Raw genomic sequence first — 19,979 nt, forward strand, 5'->3', positions numbered from 1 at the left:
CAGTCACAAACTGAGAAGACAAGGGTGGCAGCATCCTTGGAACTGGAAAGCAAATAACAGGCAGCTAACTGTGGCCACAAACAGGACAAAAATCCAGAACGCCTTGTGTAGACATCTGTGACAGACGGCTCGTCACCTGCTGTCTATTCTGCTTCTCCCTTCCCAGGTGCACAGAGGCGTGTGCCTCGAGGAGGGCCGCTCATCCCAGCATATCGGCGACCCTGCAGCTCAGACCTCCAGCACAGCTTCCTCCCCAGGCCGCTGGCCACACTCAAGCCACGAGGGGCCTCAAGGCCCAGCCAGGGTGAGTCTTGCCAGGAATGATGAGCAGGGACTGCAGAGGCAGGCAGTGATCGCAGTGATAAAGAGGGATGGTGAGGGCAGCCTGGATGCCAGCCCTGGACGGCACTCAGCAGGACAGAACAGAACATCCCCCTTTCTTAGCAGGCAGGAGTGGCTGGTCACCACGAAGGCAGCCCTAACTGGCCTAATTGTCAGCTGTCCTCGGTGTCAGCCACTCAGCCCGGCCTCTAGTTCACACCGCTGATCAGGTCAAGCCTTTCAATTGCTGTGAATCACTGGGCTCTTTTCTGAATCAAGGTGCCCTCGGTCCTGGCTAACACACACTTTGAAGTGCAGCTCTGTGTTTGCGAGCTCACCTTTAACTGATTATTACAAGGCTGGCTCCTGGCACTCGGGCATGTGACCTTCGATGAGCCCTGTAGCTCAGGCCCCACAGCCAGTCCTCTGAGCTCCTGGGGAGAAGCAGCTCATCTGAGAGGCGCCATGGGTAGCTAGGGGCTCTGAAGGTGAAGGTGCAGGAGCATTGCACGGCAGGGGTCTAGTGGTCCATCTAGGCTTCAGTGCTCTGGAGTTGGAAAGAAAAACCACCGTGTGCAATCGATAGTGGCTGGATGTCACACTACATATGGAAAGTTTTTGTGAACGGTGCTGAGCTTTGCTGGCTCTCGCGGATCTCAGTGTCTGGCCTGAGTTTCCCTGCATCAACAGACAGCTTAAACATTTTTAGAGACGAGTTAATCCACTTGGGTGTCAGAACTGGAGGTTGCCACGGTCCCTCACGTCCCCTCTTGGCTGGGAGGGCTGCTAGCTTTGAAGGTTCAGCCAGGGCATGTATTTCTGGACCACCCACTGGGTCAAGCTTTAAAATGGAATAGCATTCTATTTAATATGATTTGCACCTGGCTGTCCAGGAGGGTGGCACTAGCCATAAATGCACAAAACTACAATTCCACTTTTCAAGCACCCTCCACCTGTGGAACCCTCAACTGTTCCATGGCACTGTTGCTGCAGCAAAAACCCCTGGAACAGCCTCCCCGGCCACAGAGTCTCCATTCCACCCCTGAGACTGGGCCCGCCCTCCTCCCCCACCCAGCCATTGGACCCTGCACTGCCTTTGGCTGTGCAAGAGGCCGTCAAGACCAAGAGGCCTATCACACGTGGACTTCCGCTGACTGTCCGCTCCCTCCTGCAGGGCAGGGCAGGGCAGAGCAGGGCAGGACCGGTTCTTCTGTCTCGCTGGCAGGCGGCCTGTTCACCTCCCGTAACTGAGTCTCTCACAGGGAAATGTGTGATCGAAAGAGTAGGGTGAGCAGAGGATGTATGCAGTGACGGCTGAAAGGTTTTCCTTTTTCTTGTAGTTCACATGGGCTCTTGAAGTATTATTTGGAAATGTAGATTCGTTGACAGAAATGGAATATAATCGCCCTGTGTATTTGTGAAGCACCCTGTACAGTATTTAATTTTGCTGTTCTGGGGATTGAGCCCAGGTCCTTCAACCTAAACTACATTCCCAGCCTCCTCTTTTATTTTTTACTTTGAGACAGGGTCCCGCTAAGTTCCCCAGGCTAGGGTCAAACTTGCAATTTGGGAGTTATTCCCCTTCCCTTCTTTGTTTCAGAGATAAGGAAAAGTGAATATTTTCAAGCATTGGATCTGTGGTGGAAGCCCCCGAAATCAGCCAGGAACACCTTATTCAGGGAGCTTCTCACGCCTTACAGTCTTTTTTGTTTTTTAAAAGACAATTACTTAGCATCAGTGGTGGCACATCCCTGTAGTCCCAACATTCTGGGAGGCTGAGGCAGAAGGATTGCTGTGAGTTTGGGCTAGCCTGAACTACACAGTGAGACCTATTTCAAAAACCCACAAAGGCCTGGGATTTAGCTCAGTGGTTCCGCCGCCTCCCTTGCAAGTGCAAGGACCAGAGTTCAATCCCTGGTACCAAAAAAAAAAACCAAAAAAAAAACCCCACAAAAATTGGGCTGGGGATTTAGCTCAATGGCATTGTACTTGCCCCACAAATGCAAGGTCCTGAGTTCGATCCCCAGTACCAAAAACAGACAAACCCCCCACAGAAATAAAACAAAAAGGGCTGAAATGTGAAGGCCCTGGATGCAATCCCCAGTACAGGAGGGAAAAAGCCAATTACTGGTTTCTTGTGACTTTTACTAGTTGGTATTCTCCATTATCCTTTGGATCAGGAAAACAATACCACAATGTATCAGGACCTCCTTAAGCAGCACACGGATGGCGGAGTAGGAGTCTTATCAGTCAGAGTTCTGATGTGGACACCCTAGTAGCTGCTCCTTGACATTCCACTGCTGGCTCTTTCAGTTTGCTTTAGGACCTTAGGAAGCTGCTTTCTGTGCTTTCCCCTTTTCCCCATTTCGCCCTTCAGGTGGGAGCCAGGGAACCCATAGAGTGGCTCAGGACAGTGCCTCGTTGGCTCCCCAAGATGACTCAGCTCGGAGGTGAGAAAATTCCAGGCCCTCCCCATGTGTGTGTGGGTGCTGGGAGGTTACATGCTACCTATATATCTAAGCATAGTTCTATTGTCTCAAAGGAAATAATGAAATGTTAATACTAGCTATCCTGGAAGTAAAAGTATAATTAAAATTTTAAGTATTTTTTCCTAAAATTTTACCAGAAAAATCCGTTATTTTTATAAGCATAAAAAGTGTTACCTTAAAGAAATATCTTAAAATAAGGATGTGATGATTAGATATTTTAGTTTTCACAAAGGAACCCTGATCAAACTTAAGACTTTGCTTTTTGTCAAGAACTTACAGTTATGAATGCCACATGGATTTTATCATGCATTGTTGCGACCCTGGACTGTAAGCTGGCCAGCCACTGCTGAATGGGGCTGCTAATGTGGAGGCCTCAGCTGAGCCATGGGATCCCGCCCACTCAGACAGGAGGTCAGGTGAGCACCAGCTGCCGACAGTCCTCTACCTGACCTCACCCAGGAGCTGGCCCTCACCTGTCAGCAGCGACAACCACACCTTTCCACAGACCCTTTCTGGCATCAGTAAGAGCCACACAAGGGAGCCATTTTCATTAGACATTTGTACCTTTTGAATGTTCTTCCATGAAACCAATAAGGAACGACTGGCTGCTCAGATGAAATGACAAGCAGCTTTCCAGTCTGTGAGACAGAAACAGGGACCTGGGGCTGTGGAGATGGTCTGTGTGGGAAGGGGCCTTTGGGGTGTACAGCTCTGCCCAGGGCAGGATGGACGGGGAGCCCCTCCCACGAGGAGGGCGGGGCGGCCCTCAGGGTGAGTCAGGGTGGGAATGTGACTGTAGCTTCCCTGGGACCAGGCCTGGCTTGGAGGCCAGAGCACAGGTCACCTCTACAGGCCCTCCAAAGGAGGCGCATCCATCTGAGGGCAGAGCAGTGGGGAGGGAGGGCAGGCGGGGGGGGGCGGGCCCACCTCACCTGCCACCTCTGTCTGCACTCTCGGGGCGCCTCCTGGCACTGACAGCTGCTTACCCTTCAGCCGGCAGAGGTTTGAAGAGAAAGCCGGCTCAGGGCCGGGGATTTAGCTCAGTGGCTTCGCCGCCACCTGCTGCATAAACGCAAGGACCCGAGTTGGATCCCTGGTACCAAAAATAAATAAATAAATAAAGCTAGGTCACGTTTAAGCTGGATGCAAGAGAAAATGTAAGAGAAGGCATATGTTACCATCACTGATTGTACTGGTATTTAAAAACTGGGCTCTTTGATCTACTTTTGGGAAACAACTACTGCCTCAATGCTTTCTTCATCAAGCTCGATCCCCATGGTAAAAATGCTGGAGATAAAAATATGCCTTCATTTGCTAAAATGGATGACTGTCCTGTGTTGGTCAATGTGTCAGTGTTGTCATTTGTAGTTTTAGTCCTATGATTTTTTGGCAAGATTCTTTTGCATCAAAAGGCATTGTATGAGGGCCGGGGATTTAGCTCAGTGGTTCTGCCACCTGCCTCGAAAGCACAAAGTCCTGAGTTGGATCCCCGGTACCAAAAAAAAAAAAGTATGTCAGAGACAATTTCGAATCTCCATATAGTCTGGGTGAATGTCATGGCAGACTATTCTGAGATCAAAAGGCATTATATGACCTTAATAAAGCAGCTAACACCTGAGTATCAGCACCTGTTGCTAATGTCACAGAAAGAGCGGCTGTGTTGACCACCAGTGAAACACACTAGCAAAACAGACCAACCAACAAAACAAAACAGGCTCTGACCAGGCTTGAGCTCTAACTGCTGATTTATCAGAAGCAAAGAAGAGAGAAGGGGATGCAGCAAAGGACACCGGTAGAGACGTCCAGCCTGAGCAGGCTGGGGAGGCCCTCCAGGACAAACCACCAGAGTCTTCTACAGAAAATTGCAAGGAAAAAACAGAAGGGGAGACTTGTTGATAGAAAACAACTCCTGAGATTTCTCAACCAACTACAAAGTACAGAACTGACGCATGGATCCAGATCCAAACAACTATACTATGAAGGATTGTTTAGTGAGACAATTCAAAATGGGAACAGTGACCTTCTGATAGTGTTCGGGAATTACTGGTCTTTGGGTATGATTTTAAAATGAGCCTTGGATCTTTAAAGATGAAATGATTTGAGGTTTGGTATTAGCTACAAATTGAACTGGAGGGTGGAGGAGAGATGAAGTAGGACTGGTAAGTGAATTGATCATTGTTAAAGCTAGGGGTGGGAGTTGGAAGACTTTTCATGTATGTTTAAATTTTTCTATACGAAAAAGTTGAGAAAGCTAACAAAAACAGGAAAAGCACTGCAAACTTGGAGGTCACATCTAAACAACGTGCCCCTGTGCTCCCTGTCCTAAGCTTTGTAGTGTGCAGTTGTCAAAGGTTTTCCTTAGCCAGAAGGAACTTTTATGCTTTTGGAAATGCCGTAAGTTCATTCCTGAATGTGACTTTCCAAACAGTTTAAATACTAGTTTAAAATGCATTGGAGCCTTTACTGAAAGAGCATGGTTTTGCCCTTTCAAACGGTTTTCTCCAGCTTTGAAACCCACTGCCATGAGAATAGAATGGGAAACCCTATTTCCAATTAATGTGTCAGTCTTTGAAAAATAATTTTTGGAGTCCGATACCTGGAGTAACCTGAAAGGATAAAAGTGCAAACAGTATATGGTGCAGTGTGCTCACCAAGGAAGAGAAGCCCATGGCGTTCTGAGATTTTGGAAGCTCCCATTTCCTGGACCAGAATATGCAGTGGTAGCTGAGGAGGTGACTACCAATAAGACGCATTAGCGATTCAGAACATGGATGTTCCAGCTTAAGGCTCTCGCTAAAGCAGAGTGTACATTTTTTAGTGGAAAAACCCATTTCATATAACTGAGAGACTTGGGTGCGCACTGCTCTCCCCTGCACATGGGCCGCCAGTCACTGCTTCTGTGGGCTGGAGAGCTGTGCAGCTGCATCCCCAGTGTGAAGCAGAGGTGGCTGGTGTGTGCGACGCGGCTACAGAAAGGGCCTCACAGAAGTGGAAAATAAGGAAAAGACGAGCAGTAAAAGAGGCATGGACTAGCGGGACCGCTGCAGCCTGGCTGCCACATCACCTGCCTGCGGGAGCCAGCAGGGAAGGTGGAGGGAGGGAGCAGAGGCCGGGCAGGCGCGTTCCACTTGGCCCCGGCCTGGCTGCTCCCGGACGCCCTGGAGTCCAGCCCGTTTCCCACCTCTGCTCCTCACCTCCTGGGCTCCTTCCAGTCCTCTCTACTCTGGTGATGATGCGACCGGAGGGAATGTCCCCAACCCATTCACAGCCCTGCTGGCTTCGCTGTACCCAGTGTGGACACCACAGCCCGCCCTTGAAACACCGAGACGCCCTCCCTTCCTCCAGCACCCATGCCCCAGCCAACCCCAGCCACTTCCATGTGTCTGCTGTGTGATGCATCAACAACAGGGTGCGTGTGACAGTGTGTTCTATACAGATCACACCTTCAGAGTGTATGCAGCACTGTATGACATTCACGCAACCACGAGATCACCACACAACACATTTCTTTTTGTTTTTTCCATTTTTTGGAGACAAAGTCTTGATATGTAGCCTAGTCTGGCCTTGAACTCGTGATGATCCTTCTACCTGAGCTTCCCCACTGCTGGGATTAAGGCACGCACAACCACCTCTGGCCAACAGCACGTCTCAGGATTTATGCTGTCATTAAACGTCACGTGACAGTACTTCTGGTGCGGAGCTCAGCAGTGACTGCTTGCTGTGTTCATGGCCAGGACTTTTAACAAGGCCTTATTAAAGGAGTGGTCTGCACCCTCCGAGCCTTCTGTGACTCGCACATGCTCTCACTCTCACACCTATCTTACAGCTTCCGTGTGCACCACACTTGGGTACCTTCCTTTAACGCCAAGGCATGGACGTGGTCAGACAGGAAGGGCTCAGGTACACCGGAGGCACAGGCACCATGCCCTGGGCCTTCCCAGACCCGAAGCATGGGCTGCCGCTCCCGCTGTGCTCTGGGCCCAGCCCGCCCTCAGTCCCCTCCTGCTCTCCATCATGCCCTCCTGCTCTGTGGCACAGTTCACACTGAGAAGAATCAGGAGGGCAGGCAGCCCCTGGGCTCTGTGCTATCCTGTTGCTATCACCAGAGCACGTGCCCTCCTCAGTGTTGAGACCGTCTGCTCCCTCTGCCCTGCGGGCACCTCCTCTTGGATCCTGCCTGGCTGGCGCTGTCACTGTCCCAGCAGAAACATCGCCTCCTCTGCTCAGATGGGCGTGGCTGTGGGCTGCCGTGTGCTGCCCTCTTCAGAAGCTGAGCCGAGGGGCTGCCCTCTGGCACGTGCCCAGCTTCCCTCTGACCTCCGGTCTCCATCCCGGGGTCCCCGCTCCCCGCAAACCTCACCTTGTCTTCATCCTGGGCGCGGCTTTCATCTCCACAGAGCAAACACTCTGAAGGAGCCAGGACCTCCCTGCTCATCTCTGTGCCCCAGCCCCACACTGGCCCGGCCTGCAGACCCCCGCCGCTGTCGAAGGAATGATGTGGTGCCTCAGGCCCCAGGCCCGTGCCCAGCCCTGCCTCCTTAGGGTGGCTCAGGGTTAATCCGTACACAGTGCTCATACAGCGGCTATACAGTGCAAACACTGGCCCTGGGCCTCTCCAGAACACAAGAGGAAATGAAGGAGATGCAGGAAGGGGCTCAAACGACTGAAAGACTGCAGCTGTGCCCTCAGGCTGGGGAGACGAAGCCCTTACCAAAACATAGCCAACAACCAACTAGCGCACGTAAACTGTGACCGACAAGATAAAGCAAAGCGAAGGCCTGAGTTAGGGTACAGCTGTGTGAAGATGAAGGGATCCAGAGGGACCGAGGAGAGCGTCAGCGTCCCCACCCCGTGTGGGAAAAGAGCCTTGCCGTGGGCGACCGGGCAGCGGTCACTACACTCACGGAAGACACGGCTTCGGGCCTGGACGCCGAGGCTCTGAAGGTAGAGGTGTTCTTGGCAACATCCGCTTGCTTATCGGCCGCAGTGCCTGTGGACAGACACGCTAGGTAGTCAGGTGGGGGGATGATGACGTTGCTCTTCTCGGACAGGTCCACGGTGCTGATGCTTCTCACCGGGGCAGGGCTGGGGGCCAAAAGACAGAGCAAAGTCAGGTAAAGTCCTGCCCCTGGACCCCCCATGCCCCAGAGTCCCACAGCTAAGGACTACAGTCAGGGCGGGCCACTCATCAAAGTGGGAAGCGGGAGGGGACTATGAGACCAATATCATGTAAAGCACTGTGATGCTTCTACTGGATTATAAATGCATACTCGAAAAGAAATTCTTTAAAAGGCATGACAAGACAGGAGAAGAAAATGAGTTTAATTAGGGACTGGTTGTTAAGTAATTTAATCTCAGGATACCACTAAGAAAACTTGGCAAGTATTGAGCATTTAAGGTGAAAAATTTTTTTAAGGCTCAGATTGTTTTCACGGGGGCCTTGTACTGAGCTATATTCCTAGCACTTTGAGACAACATCTTGCTAAGTTGCGGAGGCTGGTTTCCATTTTGTGATCTTCCTGCCTTAACCTCTCAAGAAGCTGGGATTACAGGCATGTGCCACCAAGCCTGGCTAAACTCAGATTTATAATACCCTAAAAATGATAGCTTTTACTTTCTGGCACAAAGGCATTTTAGCCATACTGCTAGGGATGAACTAACTGAACAAGCGGAGGACCTGAGAGATGTTGGTGTGGTATCCAGGCACTGCCTGCACCAGTGGGGTGGGCTGTGGGGGTTTCTCTGAGACAGGGATCCCTGAGTGAGCACGGGGTAGTGTAGGGAGGATGACCAGTTTGGTTTCTGAGGGCCATGGGACAGCCACTACAGCTACCTAACACCATCACGTCTAACTAGCCACACCCAGCCCAAAGGGCTCTTCCTGGGTTTTGGTTGGGTTCTGTATGTCTTGTGTGTGTGTCTCTGAGCAACTTCTTAAATGTTTTGTGACTCAGTTGCCTCAGTTTTAAAGCCGGGGCCTGTTTCTTGGGGGGGATTGTGAGGATGAAATGAGCTGATCCATGTAAAGTACTTTGGACAGTCTCCAAGGACAGCTGCTGTGAAAATCTGGACAGCTTTGAGGCTATCGGCACAGAGGTGCCAGTGAGGCCCGGGTATAGGCAGAGGCATGGAGCAGACGAGATGACTGAGAAGCACAGACCAGGGAAGGGGCTGGAGGTGGCTCCTGCTAAGGAGCAGTACTGTCTAAGTGGTGGGCAGAAGGGTAGGCTGAAGAGGGATGGTGTGAGGCAGAAGGGAAACAAGAACCCTGGGTGAGAGGACATTTCAGGTGACTGTTCAGCCGTGTTGAGGACCGAGCCTCCCGAGCAGGGCAGCGGGGCCGGCAAGAGTCGGCGAAGAGTGAAGAGCGAAGAGGGTCTGCTCATCTCTTCACAGCAGATGGCCAGTAAAGGCTGCGGCCACAGAAACCTCTGCGGAGCAGCAATGCTTTCTACTCCACCAGGGAGGGCAGTCTCACGCGGAGGGGACCACAGATCTGGGTCGTGACGTGAACACGCTTGCAGACGTGAGGGCGAGTGTGACTGTCCGTGCTCACTACCTTGGCGTGGGTATGCTCACTGGCTCCTTCGCATTTTCTTCCAGCAACTTTGTATACGAAGACGGGAACCAACCCCTCCTGCAGGGGAAGGGTGAAGAGAGACCCGTTGGTGGCATCAGAGGCAGGCACAAGCAGTCCCGGCAGCAAGGGGGTCTGCAGGATAGCTCAGGGCAGGCTGCCCAGGCTGGCCATGTGGCCCATGAGTGGACTGCATGAAATGGAGCTTTGATAAATAAGTCTGCACTTTACCCACACACCCATGTGCATTTTTGCATATAACATTCATGTTACAGTGGACCCCTGAGTTACAACCAGCCCGACATATGAACAGCTTGGGTTATGACTAGAATTTTAGTTTTAATTTTTTTGAATGACAGAATCTCACTGTGTAGTTCAGGCTGGCCTTGAACTCTCAGCAATCCTCTTGCCTCAGCCTCCCAAGTACTGGGATTACAGGCGTGCATCACCACACCCAGCTCAGTTTTCATTTATGAAGTCCTGAGTTACTAAAGCCAGTTTTTTTTCCAGTACCAGGAATTGAACTCAGGTCCTTGCACCTGGCAAGCAGGCACGGGACCACTGAGCTACATCCCCGGCCCCAGAACAGTCTTGAGTTAGAACCTGAATGCTGGCCAATTGTGCTTCCAGATGGTCTCAGATTCAACCCTTAATGAGTTCCGGAAGGAACATGACAACATCCTTTCCTGTGTGGGGTTATTAAGAAATCCCGGGCCAGTGTCTCTCTAAGGACCCTGAGAGCTGCCTGTGTACAGGAGAGAGGCTTTGAAGGCTGTGTAGAGGAGCCTGAGCCTTCACTGACCAAGCTGAGTTACAACCAGCCCTTGGGAACGAATTGAGTTCATAAGTCAAGGGTCCACTGTATTTGGTTGCCCTTTTTATTTTTTATATTTTATGTACCTGAATACAAACTGATAACCTAGGACAGCAAGGCTTATGCATATACCTGTGGGTGAAATGCTGATGGTGACATTTAAACTATATCTTAAATCTTAAAGTGTACCTGATGTGCAGATTATCCCTGAGAAATCAAAAGTCACTATTTGTTTATTTTTGTTTTTTTGAGACAGGGTAGTTCAGGCTGGGTTTGAACTCACTGTGTAGCCCAGGCTAACCTCGAACTTGTGATCCTCCTGCCTCAGCCTCCTGAGTGCCCAGATTATAGGCGTGTGCCACCACTGGCAAGTGTCATGTAATTTAAAACAACAAAAGAACATTTAAGCCATCTGTCAGAGGTGATGCCATGTGATGTAATAATCCATTCATATACCACCTTTATCCTAACTGCACTAATACACTAATATACCAAAGGGAGCCTGGTGTGGGATAAGTCCGGCTAACCACACCCTAAGCCTGCCTTCAGCTGACGTGCTGTGGTCCACACTGACAGCCAGCAGCTGAGCTACACACACAGCACTCTCGGAGCGAGGCCGTGCCCACTGCTCAGAGGGGTGCGCTGACTCACGCTTTGGTGGCATCGTGCTCCCCATACAGCCAGCCGTCCTTCTCCTCTGGGATGAGCAGTGTGATAAGGTCGCCTTGCGCAAAGCTGAGTAAGGTCTTGTTGGTGCCAGCAGTGTGTGGAAAGATGGTCTTGACTTTCTGCTTCTTCATCATGTTCAGTCCGGTTGAAACCGAAACCGAACGCTGCAAACTGGCATCTTCCGAAGTGTCTGTTAGGGTGAGGGTGGCAGTGATGGCTTTTCAGAGCATTCAGCAGAGAAGCTGAACAACCCCAGAAAACTGCCCATTCCCATACCCCACCCATACAATACTGTGGAAACCAACTGGCAGACTGCAGGCCTTTCCCACTGCCCAGGTTTGGCAGGGTCTGCAGGAAGCCCATTTTTCTTTTTTTTTGAGACAGGGTCTCCCTATGTAGTTCAGGCTGGCCTTGAACTCACAGCTCTCCTCCTGCCTCAGGCTCCTGAGTGCTGGGATTAGAGGCATGTGCCACCACGCCTGGCTGTGGGGAGCCTACTAGGAGAAGCGTGGAGCTGGGCATGGTGGTACTTGCCTGTAATCCCAGTACTCTGGCAGGCTGAGGCGGGAGGATCCCAAGTTCTGACCTAGCCTGGGCTGCTTAGCAAGACCTTGTCTCAAAAAAAAAAAAGAAAAAAAAAAGTAAAGAAAAGAAAAGAAAAAGGGCTAGGGATACAGCTTCCTCTGCACTGGCTGCAGACAGATTGGCTGACTATCCCAAGAGGTGGCTGGGGCAACAGCTCAAACCAGTACCGATGTCCTATGCCACGAGGCAAAGGAGCAAACTGGAAAAGGGCATCCTGGTCTCCCCAAGCACAGAAAGGATGAGGGATGAGGGCCCTCTACGGAGCCCTCAGTCGGCCATCTCTCTGCTGTCTGTGCACATAGCAGCCTCCTGAAGAAAGCATGGCCACTGCTGACACTGACAGACATGGAAACGGAGCCGAGAGAGTTCTGAGGCTCGTGAGGATAACAAAGCCAGCAAGAGGCCACACCAGACACCATCTGTGCAGAGCTGAGCCCACAGCCTCTACTCGTGGGCACCAGGCCACTCAGGTCATGCTCACCTCAACCGAAGGCAGACAGTTCCCACTCCAGAAAACACAAACTGGGATGCAGATTTAATTCAAAGCAAAGCAAAATCACCTTTGGCTTTATTTTTACAAATTCTTTTTTTCTGGTACCGGGAATTGAACTCAGGAACTTGCGCTTGCATATCAGGCACCAGAAGCACTGAGCTAAATCCCCGGTCTTCTTATGAATTCTTTTTCTTTTTTTTTTTTGATACTGGGGATCGAACTCAGGTCCTTGTGCTTTCGAGGCAGGTGGTGGAACCACTGAGCTAAATCCCTGGCCCCTCCTTTTACAAATTCTTAATAACTGCAATATAAACTTTGCTGTCTCTTTAACCTGTTACTCTCTGATTACCTCAGTAGAACTGAACCTGCCAGAAATTTTCACTTAGCTTTTACCAAAAAGAACTGCAGTCATTTGACTGACTGAGCTACAGAGTATTATGTACTTTAACATTCTCTCTTCCGCAGCTCAATATTTCCTTTGAAAGCAGTACCTACAGCCTGTCATTTCCCCTTGCTAAGCGGTCCTCACTGCCATTATGGCAATCTCTCATCTTTTGCCTAAGAGCTTCAAACCCTGTAATCTGTGGGCTCCTGCCAGCAGACAACTTGATGGCAGCCACACTCCTACTGAAAGGGCCCACGACACCCCACACAGATGGGTCAGGTGCCATGACACAGGTCGTAGGGGCCTGGGGCTGGCTAAGGACTGTGTAGGAAGAATGGGGCCTGAACAGAGAAACTGAAAATGTCTGGAAAAAAAAAAAAGAAAGAAAATGACTGCAAACAGTGACTGATCCTGATTTGTTGAAATACAGTCAATGCTTAAGAAATTTAAGTAGTCAAATTTATGCCTCTGGAAAGCATGAGGTGGCTTATTAGGGATGATGGAAAATGAGATTTCAAATTAACCCTATTACTAAGATTAATAACCATAGTTTTGTCACATGAACTTTGATAGTTTTACTGAAAAACTTTTATTATTACAGTCACCAGATATGGAACACAGTGTGAGGCTGTGTACATTCCATCCTAATTATTTACTTATATTTTTCAATTTTTTTTCAGTGTGGGGGACTGAATCCAGGCCTCATACTGAGCTATATCCTCAGCCCTTTTTATTATTTTATTGTGAGACAGGGTTTTACTAAATCCCCAGGTTGGTCTCAAACTTGTGTTCCTCCTGCTTCAACCTCCCTAGTATCTCAGATTACCAGCAGGTGTCACTGGACCCAGCCATATTTATTTTTATTTTATTTATTTATTTATCTATTTATGGTGCTGGGGATCGAACTCCGGTCCTTGTGCTTGTGAGGCAGGCGCCGGAACCACTGAGCTAAATCCCTGGCCCATATTTATTTTTAAATGTAATACTTTTCATTAGTAGGTTTACTCTCTGTCAACACCCGCCAGGATGTAGTCCTTTGGAGGTGTAAGCTACACAAAACCAGGTCCAGACATATCTACCATACCTGTTTATCTCTCCCTCACAGTTATCCAAAATGTTGTCTCACAAATTACTTTTCAAAAAATTTTTGAAAAGGTATCTTTGAAAAATAAAGGTAGCTTTAAAAATCAAAGTAGAGCTGGGCATGGTGCACACCTGTAATCCCAGCACTCCGGAGGCTGAGGCAGGAGGATCATTGTGAGTTCCAGGCCAGCCTGAACTACACAGTGAGACCTTATCTCAAAAACAAAAACAAAAACATCAAACTAGATATCTTACCTTTTGAATTGTTTGTCTTTTCTGAATTCTCTGTAACTGTTGCTGGGTTATTGAACATATCAATCAAAGGACTGGTATATTCTTTGGCTGAAGGTAAAGCTGGAGGTATCTTTGGTGAATATTCAGAAAGGGTGTCATTATCTTTCCTCACCTGTAAAAAATTCTTTATTAGTCTAATTTTAGAGCAACACAGCAATGAAAAAGGCTGGCTGGAATCACATGCTTTAAATACCCTCCCCAAAGCAGCTCCTCTCCAGCAACCATTAATGTGCTTTCTGTCCCTAGATTTTATGTATGTATGTTTGTGAACAGTAATGAAGCCCAGGGTCCAATGACAGCAAACTACAAAGCCTGAATTCATTACCCTGAATACTGTTTGCCTGAAGTGACCTATATTGTGATAAATGGCATCGGGATTTACCAGTCTATTTGCTAAGACATCTATTTCCTTCATTGGAAATAAATTTATAAAGCTGGAATCATTTTAATTAAAAGCGATCACAATAAAATTTCTAAAACAAAGACACTGGCATTAAGCGTAGCATCCAGCTACTGCACAGCTACTTCCACATCTGAAGGTGGGGAAGGGCGAGGAAGGCAGGCCGAGCTGTAGGAAAGGAGCGCTTGTGATTTCCGCCACCAAGGCATCCTTGCTCTTTCAGGCCCGATTTCGCCCAAATCCTCTTAGTAACACACAGCTAAAACTGTGAAGAGCAACTGGTTCCTACCGCACTGCTTCTCTCGGTCATAGGTGAGGGCTGAGGTGTTCCGGACACTGGCGTAGACACTGGAGTCCTTATTTCCTCTATCATGCTCATGACTTTCTGTGGCACTTTGGTGGCATCACAACAGGTTTCCTGCCACCTGGGCAGTTTGGAATTAAGTAATTCTGCTGACTATAAATCCAAAAGAAACAACGCAAAGATTGAAGAGCTAACAAAATTGTATCCAGTACTATCACTGAAAACCCGAAGGGTGGGAGCTAGAGTTTAATTCAGTGGGCAGTTTAAGCATCTATGAGCAGCTGCCGGGTCTCATTTGCCGAGGAGGCACCAAGCTTTCACACTGAAGGGACTCACCCACTCCCTCAGTGTGAATACAGGACTTACAACTAGTATGAGGGTCATAAATGATTAAGATCAGTTCAGGAACGGGGCACGTAGCTCTGTGACAGCACCTGCCGGTATGTGTGAGGTGCTGGGTGCAGTTCCCAGTGTGTGTGCCCACCCTCTCCCCCCAGTTCAAAAGGATTGGGTAGGACTAGGGATTTAGCTCAGTGGTGCCATCGCCTGCCTCACAACCACAAGGTCCCGAGTTTGATTTCTGGTACCAAAAAACAGATTGGGCAATCTTTATGAAGTCTACTATTTCCAGGCGTTCCTTGAAACGTCAGTCACCATCTCTTCTTCCCACTACCCCCAAAAGCAATACCTCCTCCCAGGTGAGAGACCCAGGAGCTGACTCTACCTCAGAGGGGCTGATGCATGTGTCAGACAAGTGAGTCAGAGTTCGTCCGGGAAGTCCATCTACGTGACTGAGGGCCACAGGCAGTGCAGCACGGGGACACTGGGAGATACCCTGCCACAGGCTGAGGCTCTTGCAGAGCAGCTGGGCTGAGCACAGAGACAGGAAGGGCAGCAGAGACCTGAATCCTGGAGGCAGAGGGGCCTCTCTTGCCCCCACAGGCCTAGCTCTGCTTCTGGAAACGACTCTCAGAGGCCCTGAAACCTTCCAGTGAACCTTTCCATGGGCTGGACAAGGGAAGGAGGGGCCTTTCCTGAAGCTTCTTGCAAGGCAGTCACACTATTCTTACCCAAACTGTAGGTCTGTCAGGGGTGGCTGGGACACCGATGTAAATCCTAGAGGAGACAAAGCCCCTCCCTGATATCACCCCGGGGGCTGGCTCCTACCCTGACAAACTGCAGCATTGCCACCCTGTGGACCAAGTGCTTGGGCCTGCTTCATTCAAGAGCCACAGGAAGTACTGAAACGTGTTAGGGGTAGTAAGTGAAGCCATAAAATAACTTTCAGATAGCTGAAGAAACTTTCAGTATAGAAAGAACCTGACTTGGTTTGTACCATTCTACAAAGCTTAACTGGGAACCAAAGTTATATGTAAGAAAGACTGCCAGTAACAAAAAATAGCCACAGAAGTTTCATGACATAGAGGGGTATTGCCATAGAAAGGAAGCTTCAAGGTCATTTCCACACCTCTGCAGCTACAATTCTGCTGTGGGGAGGCCCTTACCACGCACACAAGTTTCTAAAGCTACCAGGACACTGCTTTAACTAGTGGACACACAGTGGACAAAAGTGATAATACAGTAATTTCTTCCTTTGCTATAACAATTTTAGATCATAGGTATTTAGATTAGGTAGCTAAATATTCCTTAAAGCTGCAAAAACTTTATAGAATATATCACATACACAAGACCAAGGCCTTTTCCCCCTGACAAAGAGAGGGGAGTGACTGGAGTCTAAACTCTTGCAAAGCTTTGCATATTGCAGAGCATTCTCTAAGTTACTTCATTAGAAGCAACACTAAATATTTAGCCTCAGTTACTGCTCGTTTTGGATTCTTGTACAGGCCCAGGAGCATTCATAATTTTCTTAAAAAGGGAGATTCTGCTGCATCACAGCTCCTGGGCTTGCCAGTCCCTCCTGGGGGAGCATGAATGGAAGCCAGAAAAGCACAGGACCAGCTGTCCCGACGGGTGTGTGGCCCGAGGCAGAGGTGCGGTGCATTATCCCTCACGCCCTCCAGATGCCCCAGAACACCCAGAGGCTGCCCTGCTGAAGACACTGATGCTTATGCAAATCAGTCTACAGAAAGCTGACTCAGGCGAGAAAAGGAAAGGGTACCATTTCTCAATTACTAAGCATTATTTTACCAAGGATTTAAAATATGGATTCCGTTGCACTCACCTGCAAATGATAACGATGTATGTGATTTGCAAAGCCACAATGTTTGTCCACGAGAAAGCAGAAGCGCCTTTTCTCTTCCAGAAGAGCTTCTTTGCAACCATCTGCAATGAATTTCTGGATTTCACTCTGGCGAGAAGTAACGGTCTCTACATACTAGGAAAATAACGGATATAAGTATGACACAGGGCATCAGATAGCCGTGCAGCCTGACATTTATCTTCTGCCTCCTTTCCACTTGGCTTGTTTTGATAATGGAGTAAATACTAAACAAAGATAGACATCAAAGTTTAACTTGACCTGAGCAGATGCTATCGTCACCAAGATCCCTAACTCACCCATGGAGACAAGATGCCACAGGCTTTACATGTTGGGCAGCTGGCACAAAATACTACTCTACGCCCCGGGGACGATCTTGTTCTATGGGGCAGCACGGTGGACTTTGGAACCAGACAGTTCCAGGTTCAAATGCCAACCACAAGACGTAACCAAAGCCTCCTTTTCCCTACTATAAATAAAATGGGGACAGCAGAGCCACCACCTCCTCCCTGAGGTAGAGGAAAAGCCAGAGCAGGACACCACAGACTGGTTATCTTAACTGTGGAACACTCTTCAGCCTTCAGCTCCTGCTGAGTCAGAGTGCTTGTTCTGACCTTCAGCACCAGTAACACAGCAATGGATAAAGTACAGGCTGCCTGAGGGAGGAAAGCCTCTCTTTAAATTGTACAGATAATGATCTACAATAGAAAGAAAAGGGAATCTGGCCAAGAAGCTCACCTCAATTTCTTTGTGTTCATACTTTAGTGCATTTCGTCCTCCTTGACTTTTCCTTCTGATCTTCTTCAATTCAGCTTGAGATTTCTCCAAAGAATCTAATTTGCTCCTGTGTTCTGCCTGGTACCTTTTAAGAGTTGCCTGTAAATTCAGTGTTGTGCTTACTTTACTGCAGCGCCATCCATGCCGTCGCAGTTCCTTCTGCTCACACTTCCACTGTGTGTGGGACCTGGCCCTCACACACTCACGCTTGCTCCACACAGCCCTGTCCTGCCGGGAGCCTGCACACTCACACCCCACACCCCCTCCATTCAACTTGAACACAGCAGAGCTCTCGGTTCACACCAAAGGCCCTGCGCGAGAAGGGCAGCTCTCTGAGGACAGTAGTGTCTTCTCTTTCTTTTATTTCTTCTTTCTTCAATGGTTTTTGGACGCTGGGTAATAAATGTTTTAATGAATATATAAACAATATTACATCATATGTTTCTGGCTGTTTTATGATTTAAGTTTCAAGAGATGGCATGAACAAGAGCAATTGCTTACATTTTGGTGTGGGAGGGGGCTGTTTCTTGCTATCTAGCAGAATGTTTAAGAACACAGCATCTGGAGACTAACAGACCTGGGTTACAGTTCCCATTACCTGTGTAATCTCAGCAATAACTGAAATTCTCTGAAATTCATGTTTTCCCTCCAATCTGTAAAGTGAGGATATAAAGGTATCTATGTCATGGGGGTCTGGTGGGGATTAAAAATCAGGTAATGTGCACAGCACAGATGCATAGCATGTGGACAGCAGGCCTTGTGAAGATGACAGGCAGCTTCGGGTAAACCCTACTGCTCACTGCCATGGTAGGGGTCCGGGAAAGGGGACTCTGGGTGGCCAATGAAAGCAGGCATTCTACAGCAGAAAAGGAAGGTGGAAAGAGCCTGCTACCTTGAGGGATGGCCAGGTGGAGGTGGGGCCAGAGAGCTGGAGATGGGTGCTGCTGGGTGACGGGTGAGAGATCCCTAGTGCTCTCCTGTGTGCGACCTGCATCCTCAAGGGCTGGTCCGTGACAGCACCAGCTGCAGAACAGGCGCCGATGTCCTTTCACACAGCCATGTGCTCTGAAAACAGTGCTCTCAGAAGCAGCATGTTTTTCTGCAACATTTGTTTCTATGCTTTTTAATACAGACCCCAAGTGGTAGCAAAAACAGGCCCGCTCAGCCAAAAGGGACCTTATTTTACACGTCTGAGTCTGTATCAACCCTGTACTGCAGCCCCATCTGCTTGCTGTACTAAAAAGCAGGGAAGTAAGTTCTCTTCGGCTCACAAGTCTGGCTCACAGGGCAGAGTGGAGGGAAACTGTACACTCACATGCATATATTTTACATCAAGTTCTGTTTTCTTCTCCAGCTCATGGATGATTTCCTTATGGAATTTTCTGAACTGTTCACAAGAGGAAGTAAAAAATTTACACCAGGTTTGACTTGCTTTAGGCAAAATTTTAAAAATAAAACAAAACCATTTTGCAAATATAAAAACAATCCACATACATTTTCATCAAGTGTCTCATTGAGTTTCTTGTGGGTGCTCGAAATCTCTATGAGGACATGGCCTGTGGGCAAAATCAGACACGTTAGGGGAAGCCAGAGCAGCGGTTTGCAAAGACAGGAGGGGAAGCAAAACAGCAGAAGGAGATGCAGGATGCAATGGCCCTGAAACACGTCAGGGACAGGACTGGTCCCCAGGGATGGGTTCCGGGGGGAACAGCTGGGAGTGAATTTCTCCACCATCTTAACAATGCCCGCTCTGACTTTGGATTCACTGTTCTTTCTCTTTACTTGTTCCCTAAGTCAGGTTCTATGTATCTGATTTAATCTCGAAATTCTCTTACCAAAGATTCGTCAAGTCATCACAATGACTAATCATAGGAACAAATGATTTATTTTTATCTAATCCCTAGAGTAATCTGATTATTTTCCAGTTATAAGAGAAATGGCTATTTTCTTCTCATGTTCTTGAAGTGCTCCGAAAAACATCAACACCAGGGAAAACTGCAGCAGGATGGTGTTCTGCCTGGATCCCTGGGATGACACCACATCTCTGAAATGGGGCAGTCCTGTGACAGAAGAGAATACCCCAGGACAAAGGAGGCTCATATCAGAAAATGGCAGTAAGACCATGTGGATGCAGAGCTCATCTCTTCTGCAGCTGGTGGCAGTGTGGTAACGCCGCCACTTTTCTGTGGTGCTTAAGAGGCGAGGAAGACAGAATCATTTGGGGCCACGCCAGTTCCATATCACACCAAGGAACAGCAGAGGGTGCCAGTGGATCGCCCTGGTGGTCAGTGGCCAGAGAAAATTCTTCTGGTGAGCTGAAAGGAAGGATGAACATTAAGACTGGCAAATGGAATCCTAGAACTTCAGAGGCAGAGGCAGGAGCACTGCAGTGAGGCTAGTCTGGATTACGCAATGAGACTTGTCTCAAAAACAAAAACAAAAGACCAGGAGAATGTGGAGAAAGAGAGGACACAGAGCAGACCACGTCTCCTGCTGTCACACTCCTACACAGGTGACTGCAGCATGGCCTGTCCTGGGCTGACTCTTCAGACCACCACCCCATCCTCTCC

At 48.8% G+C, this 19,979-nt stretch overlaps 2 protein-coding genes across 10 annotated transcripts in view; one reads left to right on the forward strand and one right to left on the reverse strand.

Annotated features, from left to right (window-relative positions):
- The window catches only part of Bri3 (brain protein I3), an 88,901-nt gene that overhangs the window by 60,961 nt on the left and 7,961 nt on the right, over positions 1-19,979 (forward strand). For 5 of the 9 annotated variants that reach the window (XR_205047.4, XM_021254764.2, XM_021254766.2 and 2 more), the window contains 3 exons: positions 167-304; positions 2,699-2,771; positions 3,081-12,840. Coding sequence is in view for 6 of the 9 variants with exons in the window: in XM_021254764.2 (XP_021110423.1) it covers positions 167-304; positions 2,699-2,771; positions 3,081-3,141 (272 nt within the window). In the remaining 3 variants the exon portion in view is untranslated. Of the gene's footprint in view, positions 1-166; positions 305-2,698; positions 2,772-3,080; positions 12,841-19,979 lie in introns of those variants that run through there. The other 4 variants (XR_015445332.1, XM_021254765.2, XR_002393373.2 and 1 more) reach the window with 3 other exon arrangements.
- Baiap2l1 (BAR/IMD domain containing adaptor protein 2 like 1) overlaps positions 1-19,979 on the reverse strand; it is an 89,999-nt gene that overhangs the window by 4,318 nt on the left and 65,702 nt on the right. Inside the window, exons 4-12 of the mRNA XM_004840478.4 lie at positions 18,904-18,965; positions 18,725-18,796; positions 17,371-17,508; positions 16,597-16,749; positions 14,400-14,567; positions 13,672-13,822; positions 10,853-11,060; positions 9,370-9,447; positions 7,715-7,895 (exon numbers count right to left, since the gene is read on the reverse strand). Of these exons, the coding sequence (XP_004840535.2) occupies positions 7,715-7,895; positions 9,370-9,447; positions 10,853-11,060; positions 13,672-13,822; positions 14,400-14,567; positions 16,597-16,749; positions 17,371-17,508; positions 18,725-18,796; positions 18,904-18,965 (1,211 nt within the window). The remainder of the gene's footprint in view (positions 1-7,714; positions 7,896-9,369; positions 9,448-10,852; positions 11,061-13,671; positions 13,823-14,399; positions 14,568-16,596; positions 16,750-17,370; positions 17,509-18,724; positions 18,797-18,903; positions 18,966-19,979) is intronic.

The sequence above is a fragment of the Heterocephalus glaber genome, unplaced genomic scaffold (genome assembly GCF_053883595.1).
Source record: "Heterocephalus glaber isolate CG9 unplaced genomic scaffold, H.glaber_assembly_v1.0 deba00001610, whole genome shotgun sequence".
NCBI lineage: Eukaryota > Metazoa > Chordata > Mammalia > Rodentia > Bathyergidae > Heterocephalus > Heterocephalus glaber.